This window comes from Austrofundulus limnaeus, unplaced genomic scaffold, assembly GCF_001266775.1.
Source record: "Austrofundulus limnaeus strain Quisiro unplaced genomic scaffold, Austrofundulus_limnaeus-1.0 Scaffold47, whole genome shotgun sequence".
Classification (NCBI taxonomy): domain Eukaryota; kingdom Metazoa; phylum Chordata; class Actinopteri; order Cyprinodontiformes; family Rivulidae; genus Austrofundulus; species Austrofundulus limnaeus.
Window position 1 is genome coordinate 2511127 of NW_013952449.1, and position 10125 is coordinate 2521251.

A 10125-nucleotide genomic window follows, 5' to 3' on the forward strand; every position below is an offset into this window, starting at 1 on the left:
GGGTGTTGCAGGTGAGGGGGGCTATAGGATTCCATCCATAAAGCTCGTGTCGAGCCGCTGGACGAGCACCCGTATGAAAGACATCTCCTTGCGGGTGTTCTCGAAGATGACCCGGGGATCGTCGGACTGGCAGCGCAGACAGTTGGGAGCCATGACCATGGCCAAGTTGTTCACGTCCATCTTGGTGATGGACACGTTGGCTGGCTGAGCAAACACCTGGGGACGAGACAAAAACACAGCCTACTCTCAGGAGGATGGTACCGGTGCTGTTTACTCAGATATCAACAGAAATAATGGGTTTGAGAAGTTTCAGTCTGGGTTTAGAGCTTCGACCTGAAACCTTCTGGCTGTTAGGAGACAGCTCTATGAACTCTGGCTGAAGCAACAGAACTACTTTGTCTTTTGTTATTTGGTGTCTGATCTGTGGCACAGTGGATAGGGATGGGTACCTTTGACATTTGAATCAATTCGGTTCCAATATCCGATACCTAGGAATCGGTACCTGTACTCAACGGTACCAATTTTCGGTACTTTGTGTTTGTTGTTTTTTTTAATAATGAACTTTTTAAATTTATTTAACATATTTATTTTTCAATATGTAAAATTTAACAAATATCAATACAACATCCAACTCTTTGTATTGTAACAACAGTTGTTTAACAAATAGTGAAAACTGTTGAAAACAACAAGACTGTTTTGTCTTATTGCACAAATTAAAATCCAGCTCCACGTATTTCTATTGATGTCATTTCCCCGCTAGAAAAATTGTGTGATGGAGGTCAATGGAAGGCAAATATGTTTAAATCAAAAAAGCAAAAGAGGATTGAGTTAAAATAAATAAAAGGTCTTCAAGCAACGTTTTGAGCATCCAAAATGAGCCCAGCGCTTCAAGTTAGCTGCTTTTGTGCTCTTTCAGGTCAGACGTGTGTCGGACTGTCGGGAAGTGCCTCTATTGTTTTCCTCTGCCGGTCTCTGTTTAATGACGGATGAAATAAAGAAAGTGGTGGTACTTTATTTACTTTGAGCAAGCGAACGTAGTGCTCACAAGATAATTAATCCACCAGACAATTCAGAGGCGGTCTGTTCGGCGAGTTTTCTCCAGGAGCTGCGAGGCTTTCAAGCTACGTTCAGACTGAGCTCTGTTTACTGAACCAGCGGCTGCTGACGTCTTTACGCTCTTGCGCGATGCTGCGTTCAGGACAAGCATGGAAAATCCCCCACTCTTACGCCAATACGGTCACACTGATGCATTTAGGTACTGAAACATGGTACCGTTTGATGTTACGTGAACAGGTACTTGTTAGTACCAACAGAATTTGGTCGGTACTTAAAAAAGTATCGAATTCAGTACCCATCCCTAGTGGTGGAACAGTGGGTAGTCAGGACTGTATCTCAGTTTGGAACCTTTCTGGGTAAAGCTAGTTCCATCAGCTGATCAGCTGTGTTTCTCATATTGGATTCTCAAGTTGGATTAGGTCAAATAAGCACGAAAGCTTTAAATTTCATTAAATGAAATAATAAAAGAGTTAATGTTCAGAGCATTTCCTCTGTTTTCTTTTTAAAGTTTGGTTTTAATAACTTTCTTGGTGTATTCGTGTTGTCCGCTGTGTGTTTGGGAGTGTTACCTGTAAAAAGCGGATGAGGTAGCAGAGTACCAGCTTGTTGATGTGTGGCAGACCCAGAACCACGTTGACAGCTGCCTCTGGGTTGTCATAGCTATTGATACACTCCTCGTAGAACTCGTGAGGGATCAGCGGCTCTTCTAGCTCCCTGTACCAGAGTTTTAAGAGAGAGGCTGGGGACACAGAGGGACAGGGTTTACGTTAGGTAGGAGCTTATTGTTAGATGTCTGCTTTGTGTGACAGAACAAAAAAAAAATAGCATGTACTCGTTGTTCGGGGTCTAACAGATCCTTCTGGGGCTGACAGCATGTGGTCCCATTCAAAGGAGGGAGCCAAAAACAGCAGCAAAAATAAAGTCTGAGAATGACCTTGAGCAAAAGGGGAAGAAACAGGAACTCGTGTTTCTTCTACTTAGTGATCAGTTAGCAAAACGTTTATAAGATAAACAAAGCAGAAACAAAGAGAAGTGATGAGTCTTCTTGTTCTGTATTTTCCTAACAGTTAACTTCACCCTCAGACTGTAGGTTTACTCGTGGTTCCTACGGTTTATAGCAGTGCAACAGGAGGCAGAGCTTCCACTTCCCAACCTCTGTTGTGGAACCAATCTGTCTACTTTAAGACTAGACTCAAGGACTTCTGTTTTTATAAACCCTCTAGTTAGACTTGGCTTTGATTACCTGAGCTATCCCTTTGTTATACAATTATACAAACATTAAATTATACAGTTATTTGTCTGACAGGCCACAATATTTGGGCAAGACAATACTATAGTCTTTTTATTGAAGCATTTTAGGAAACAAATGAGGTGCAGCATTTACCACCAGTCCAAGTGAAGGACCTATTTTCACCCAAAGAAGGAGAGGGTGGGACTTATTACAGAGATGTGTTGCTTTAATCCATCAGTTATGGTGCACAGATGTTAAAACAAGGTATCTGTTAGAAGAGGCTGTCTGTGTGGCTCCTTAAGCCAGAAGTGTGTCATTCATTTTCCATGAGTTCTCCAGTAGCACATATATCGCAGTAGTATTTAAAAAAACTACTGTAAATCTGTTGTTGCTTTTAGTTTTGGTGCACCATCCCAAGATTTATCAGTCTAAAATCCTCATATGGCCACCCCTTTGAAAACCTTCTGGAGGTGAGGTGCTCCTGAATGAGACTGGGTTAAACCCTGACACATGAGCTCGGAGCAGTTTTCTTTAAATGAAAGTGTTTATGTGTACCTGGAATGTGAGGGTCTTCCAGTCCTGTGGGGATTTTCCATTGATCCACTTGCAGCTTTAGGGCATTGACTTCATCTATGTCTCCTGGTACCCTGGAGGTCAAAAGTCAAAGAACATTTATACCTTAGCTCCTCGTCCTGTAACCTAATTACACTGCCTGGCCAAAAAAAGTCGCCACCATTTAAAAAAAAGGTCACACGCTCTAATATTTCGTTGGTCCGCCTTTAGCTTTGATTACGGCACGCATTCGCTGTGGCATTGTTTCTATAAGCTTCCTAGACCTGACCAACTGCAGCAACCCCAGATCATAGACTGTCCCCACAGGCTGTACAGTAGGCACTATAGGCATGATGGAGCATCCTCGAAGACGATGGGTCCCCACTATCCTTCCAGTTTTTAATAATGCGTTGGACAGTTCTTAACCAAATTTTAATAGTTTCTGCAGTCTCCTAGATGTTTTCTTTGCTTGATGTCAATGAAGTGACAACAGACTGACATCTTTTCATCGACCACCGGATGTGTCTTTAAACATGGTTGTTTAAGGAACGAGAAGCAACACATTGCATCAGTTGGGATTAAATAACTTGTTGCCAGCTGAAAGGTAATCACCCATGCAGTAATTATCCAATAGGAGGCTTGTACCTAACCGTTTTGCTTAGTTAAATCCAGGTGGCAAAATTTTTTTTGACCAGTGTATCTTTCCTTTCCTAATAACATTTGTTTTAGAAACACAAACCTGCAAAACCTTCGTTCACGTTCTTTCATGGTGCAACATAAGCCCCAACACTGAATGTTTACTGTAGGTAACAACTACGTATCTATTCAGGACCAAATATAATTAATTCATCCATCTTCTATTAATTATCTGAGGTTGTGTCAATAAAGCAACAGGCCCAGGAGGGAAACCCAGACATCCCTCTGTGATACTGTGATGCTCCTCTTTGGGTATCACTAGGTGTTTCCAGCCCACAGAAGATAAATAATCCCTCCAGAGAGTTTTGGGTCTTCACTGGGATCTCTTCCAAGGATGTGACTGGAAAATATCTAAAGGCAGGTGTCCAGGAAGCAACCTAATCCTAATCCTGCCATCGTACAAATAAGAGCTCAGAAATGCTGTTCTGCTTTCTTAGAACCAGTATGGTTGTGTTGTAACTTGTTATACAAATCAAATTATACAGGTAAAAAATTATAATGAGCACTTTTCCTGTGTTTCAGTCCTTGAAATGTCTTTTTATTAACTCAGTAATGTGGCAGCAGCCGGCATCAATTAAACATGACTTGATTCCAGTAAATCCTGCAGTCTGAGTTTCACAGTTTTCTAAAGTAAAGTAGGGCCTGGTTAGGTTGCTCCTCACTGAATACTGATGCTGGAACTTAGATTATTCCAGCAGCTATAGTTTTGTTTTCATGGCTCACTCACCTGAAGATGCCTTCTGTTTGGTCGCCATTGAGACCCAGAACCTCCTCCGAGAGTCGAGTCTGGACCCAGGGCAGCTGGCGGTCTGGGTATCGCTCCTTCTGAAGAGACATCACCTCCTCTAAGGAGGAACCAAACATAGATGGATTGAAGATGGCGCTCCTGGCGTGTTTGATTTCCTCCAGACAGGGTTTCTGCAGGCCCTGAAAACAGAGGTGAAGTGTCTTCATGTGATAAAACGGTAGAGCTGATGAAATATACAGTCACTGAGAAAATATCAAAGAAGATTCCCATTTTGGCCAATACCAATGTTTTAAATAGCTGACGATGTCTTCAATGTTCCAGTCTTATTTTATTGAAAAACATTGAACAATACTCTTGAAACAATACAAACTTGTTTTAACAGGACATCAGGCAGTGCTCACAGCTAGGCCTGTCGCGATAGTCAATTAATCTATTAATCGCACGATAACTTTTTTTGAGGTCGGTAAAAAAAAAAGGGGCCGATAAGTTTCATTTTCCTGCTTGTTTGTTTACTTCGTGTCTCTCTGCTCCGCAACACAGGAGCTCCGCTGACCCCTCCCCTCCTGTTTTCTTAGTGTGGGAGGAGTCAACTCTCGCTTTAGCATGAGAGCTCGTTCCTAAAGAAACGCTTCAAAGCAGAACGCGGCTGCAGAAGTGTCGGAGAACTAGAACCTGGATTTCGCTGCGGAGGGAGGGAGGGAGAGAGAGACGGAGTGAGACAGAGTGAGAGAGAGAGAGAGAAAGAGAGAGAGACAGAGAGAGAGACAGAGAGAGAGAGAGAGAGAAGGAGGAGAAGGGGTGGGGGCTGAAACTCCCCCTGACCCGCGACAAAGTCGTCAAGACTTTACCTGTAGCTCCCAAAAATAACAGGAAACTTAAACGCAGCATCTGTGTTTTAACAAAACACCCAAAAAACCAGTGGCTGTCCCAACAACTCATGAGTAAAACTCTGAACTGTCTGATTTCCTCCCTGCAGCGCTCTGACTGTCCCCTCCTCACTGACTGTCCCCTCCTCACACACACACACACACACGTTTGTTCTTCTATCCTCATGGGGACTTTGCATTGACTTTCATTCATTTACCAGTATTTTCTATTACCATTTGAACCTAAACCTAGCCTACACTTCACATGGGATGTGAACTGGGCTTATGTCCCCATAAGAAACAGTGGGTCCTCACCAGGCTGTGTAATTTGCTTCATCTCTAAAGAGATGCTGTTCTTTAATATTGTTTATTTACTGTCTTAGTTGTGTGTGGTGTTTAATTTACATTTTGTTGTTCTTTGTTGTTTTTTTTATTCAAGTGCATTTTTTTGTTAGAGACTGAGAGTCCACTTTGTTAAACATTCTTTTAAAAATGAAAGTTTATTGATTTATTACACTTACACATTACGCTTTTATAATTATTAGTTGTAAAACGGTCACCAGGCAATATTATCGTTTATCGCAATAAATTTTGAGACAATTAATCGCCCAGCAAAATTTGTTATCGTGACAGGCCTACTCACAGCAGAGCAAAAGGAGACGGAGGCTGATTTTCAGACCTCTGTGGAGGTAGATGAGAAGCAGATTTTTTTCCACCGATCTTATCTAAGTATCAGCACAAGTCCGATCGCCCAAAAATTAAGGAAATTGGTGCCGATTAATCGGTCGGATGATTTTTCAATGCACTCCTAGTTGCCAACTATTTAAAACTGCATTGAACTCACTAAACCTTAAATATTTTAAAGCATACTGTAAGCTTATGTTGGAGTAAAAATATCAGAAATAAAACTTGGACTAAACATATATTCTAATTAAGAAATCTGATTTTACCTCTAACAGCTTACTTACTGAACAACAGTTTGATAGGATTTCACATTTACAGAGAATTCAGGAAAACATTTTAGTTGGACAGCTATTTTACAGAACAAACAACAAACATCAGATTATCTGATGTTTAAATAAAATGTATTTTTAACAGAAAAAGGTTAAAAAAACTTCTAACACTGCTTATAAATACTTGGTTTAAAAAAGAACTTGAATACCCTACTTCACAGTTAGTGGATTGATGCTTTAGTGCTGTGGTTCTGAAACTTTTCAGCTTTTGACCCACAAACTGAAAGTCCTAAAGATTCATGGTCCATGTATTTCTGGTTGAAGTATACAAATAGTAATTCATTCAACAAAAAGACTCATGAACATTTATATGTTGTCTATTCTATTTATGATCACTGTTTAAATCTTATTTTAACAGTTAAAGTTGAATGTGTTACTGGGAATCATAAAAGTCAGTTTAATTTCTGTAGTTTCTACGACCCACAGTGGGGTCCCAACATTAACTTTAGAAACTAATGATTTTTTATATGTAGTGTTATCTCAAACAATGCCTGATTGGTTTATTGGTTAAATTGAAAAATTCTGTAGCAAGAACATACCAGCTTTGAAACATCACACATATACTGTATAATGAACACTATAATAACCAGAGACCTAAAATGTTTTTTGTCATTGCTTGACTTTTTATCAGCTTAGAGCTGTGTGTCCAAGGTATATTCCTTTATGTTCTTGGCAGATGTACCACATAAATCAAGATGTAGTAAAAGTCATGACAACATCAAAGTTACAAACTGATTTGAACATCAAAGAATGGAAAAATATTTGTAAAAAAATGTGTTCTACAACACAACAAGAATTCTGGCTCCTGCAGAATGATTACATGCCGCACAGCTTAAAATTAATCAATTAGAGATATTTGTTGAGATCAGCTGTCCACAAAAATCTGTTTCTTCCAATCTGTCTACCACCATGGGTAGACCAAAAATCTGTTAAAGGATGTCAGGGACCGGACAGCAGATCTACACAAGGCTGAAATGGACTAAAGGACCATCAGTGAGAACCTTGGTGAGAAAGTGGTTGGTTCCATTATTCATAAGTGGATAAATCAATGTAAGATCGTTGTCATAGGGTGAGGATGATGAGGAGGTAGATGAGGGATCACAGCTCACAGTTTTACATGAGGGTCTTGTTGATGATATGAAGTCAGTAGGGACCACAGCTACCATGAACACCTCTGGTCACATTACACTGTAATGAACTGAAATATTCCCAGTTGGGCCGTATTGGTCATTTTCATACAGTGGTATAACCTTTAGAAAATACAGCAATAAACGGTTTTACTGTGTGTGTGTGTCTGTGGCATGTTGAGTAATCAATAATTAATAGAGAAATGGCTCCTTGTGAGCATTTATATGCATTTAGTCAGAGAGATGTGGGGAAAAGACTGAGCTGTTCTGACGTCACTCAGAGCAGCTGCAGGAAACAGAATGGAATTGCTTCTTATTACTGTATGTTGAGCAGGTCAAAAATAAGTCCAACTATATCACTAAATTACAAAACTCTGACTTTTACCATGTTTGTATCCACGCTGCTGCATGCTTTTATAGTTTTTAGGTATTTCCTCGTCTGCAGCGAGGAGCCTGAAACGCTAGAAACCCATGGCTGAGTGGTCCCAAAGTCGTCAGCCAGCACTACACCAGCTCACCTTTTCAGGTTCGACGAGTAACGTTGCTCAGAGAGGTGCAACAGACGGGGGTGTCTCTGCCCCCACACCCCTCTGTTTATCTTCTAAATGAGCTGTAATTAGTTTGTATGGGGCATCTTCTGAAAGTGCCTTGAATGTTTATGTCACAGTTTTTATAGCAGCCTTGTGGAATTTTGGTGTTTTACCTCACCTCACTCATACTGTCATAATTTTTATATACGGTACACTAGTGTTGTAGTACTTGAGACCAGTCTCAAGACTATGTTTTGATGGTCCTAGATTTGTTGCGGACTCGACACCATTTGTACTCGGTCTTGTCTCGGTCTCGGCCATTAAGGACTCGGAATTTTATTTCAAGATCAGTCAAGACCACAACTGTGGAAATATCACTAAATAGCCAGATTATTGTCCAACCTGACTCATTGCTATTTATGTATTTTTGTTACCGACTGTGTGGCCCCACACAAGGATTTTGTCAATTTTAGCTCTATACATTAAATTAGTTACATGTGTACAGAATACTCCATCTTTCGACACTAGGTTTTTTTTTTCTGGTCTTGGTCTCAACTTGGTCCAGGCCCAACAAAAGTCTTGGTTTTGTCTCGGTCTGGAGACACTGTGGTCTTGGTCTAGACTTGGTCTTGGGTTAGGTGGACTTGACTACAACACTACAGTACAGTCACCATATTTTGATATCGAAGTATACCAAAATACTGTCATCCGGTCCAAGCCTACTCAGAGGTGAAAACATTAGACATGAAGGCTGTGTTTCTATGAAGAGTGCTGTCCTGCTATATTTGAGATGACATAAAAAGTAAGCTTCTCTGATTTGCAAACATATTTTAAATTAAGTGTAAGAAGTTTAATGTCATTTATTAGTAGCAGTGACATGCTATGCAGTACATGTGTATTGCTCTCTACTGGGAATAAAACAATTTACTCTGAGCCAAAAAGAACATTTCTCTCATAAAAATCTAATGATATTCAACAGTTAGGTGAAAACGTCCTACCTTTTTGGCTCCAGTCAGCGCAGCTTTCATCAGTTTCCTGAAGCAGTACTTAGCATAACTGCTAATGGCAACTCCTTGAGCAAGAAAAAAGTAGACACAATAAGAAGTTATCCTCGTTGCTCCTTTGAGGTTACATGAGCGTTCAGATGCAGCAAGTGCTTTAAAGGTTATAAACATTTGTTGAAAGACGTTGTCTTACCTTTCGTGTCATTCAGAGGGTCCATGTGTCTGCAGATGTAGCCCTCCAGGTAGGCGTGGAAACGGGGAGTTGGAGGAAAAAAGGCCAAACAGATGGCCATCAGCTCCCAGCCACGCTCCAGACTATCATAGCGAAAGTTCTCTGTGGTTTGACGGCACAGCTGGATGTAGAGCTCATCACGTAGACCCTGGTTGCTCCATCCTCGCACCACCACCTGATCATTAAAACCAGACAGTGAGGCAACTCATCCATATATATACTGCTCAACCCAGACATACCTCTCCCCCGTGACCCTTAATCCTTTCAACCCAACTATGTCCATCTTACCAAGTTTTAAAATCTTCTATCCAGCCAAAAAACCTTTTTGATCTTGTTTTGAGACAGATTTACTAAACAAGAACTGATTGTGTAAGAATAATAATCTTGTTTTCAGAACGTGCAAGATTATTTGTCTTGTTAGACTGAAAATTTAACTCAAATTAAGTAAAAAATTTCTGCCAATGGAGTAAGAAAATTTTACTTGGTAAGATTCTTGAAATAAGAAAAAATTGAGTGAAATCATGTATTAAGAATCTTACCAAGTAAAATTTTCTTACTCCATTGGCAGAAATTTTTTACTTAACGATATCACATCATACTTTTAAATCCTTCATTTTCATGTCTAAATCATTCACTTATGGTCTATTTAAAATAAAACTGCAACACTTTGGTCTTAATTCCTCGTTTTTGTTGCTCCACAGACTCCTTGCTTTCCTTGCTTTTACCCCTGTTCTGAGTTGCGCCTCAGAGCAAGCTGTTTTGGTGCGGTCTCTTTAAACACAAATGAGATATTTCACACCCCGCCCCCTCCAGGTCGCTGAGCGTTCGACTCCACCCCGTTCAGCCATATTTGTAGTTTCATAGCAAAAACACAGTTATCTACCAACTAAAAACTGTTTTTAAGATAAAATAAGATAAGATAAAACTTTATTGATCCCACAGTCTGGAAATTTGCACATTACTGCAGCTTAATACAAGAGACGCTGAGAAGAATAATGAAAGATTAATAAAAGATAACAAACAAAACCCCACAATATACACATGTGATATGTTCCAATGCACATATACAC

The 10125-nt window shown here is 40.2% G+C and overlaps 1 protein-coding gene across 3 annotated transcripts in view; it reads right to left on the minus strand.

The window, feature by feature from the left end:
* Positions 1 to 6: 6 nt before the first annotated feature.
* arhgap39 (Rho GTPase activating protein 39) overlaps positions 7 to 10125 on the minus strand; it is a 42378-nt gene continuing 32259 nt past the window's right edge. For all 3 annotated transcript variants that reach the window (XM_014008084.1, XM_014008088.1, XM_014008085.1), the window contains 6 exons: positions 9017 to 9230; positions 8818 to 8891; positions 4263 to 4462; positions 2843 to 2934; positions 1626 to 1795; positions 7 to 216 (listed from right to left, as the gene is read on the minus strand). In XM_014008084.1, the coding sequence (XP_013863538.1) occupies positions 22 to 216; positions 1626 to 1795; positions 2843 to 2934; positions 4263 to 4462; positions 8818 to 8891; positions 9017 to 9230 (945 nt within the window). In that variant the 3' untranslated portion in view covers positions 7 to 21. The remainder of the gene's footprint in view (positions 217 to 1625; positions 1796 to 2842; positions 2935 to 4262; positions 4463 to 8817; positions 8892 to 9016; positions 9231 to 10125) is intronic.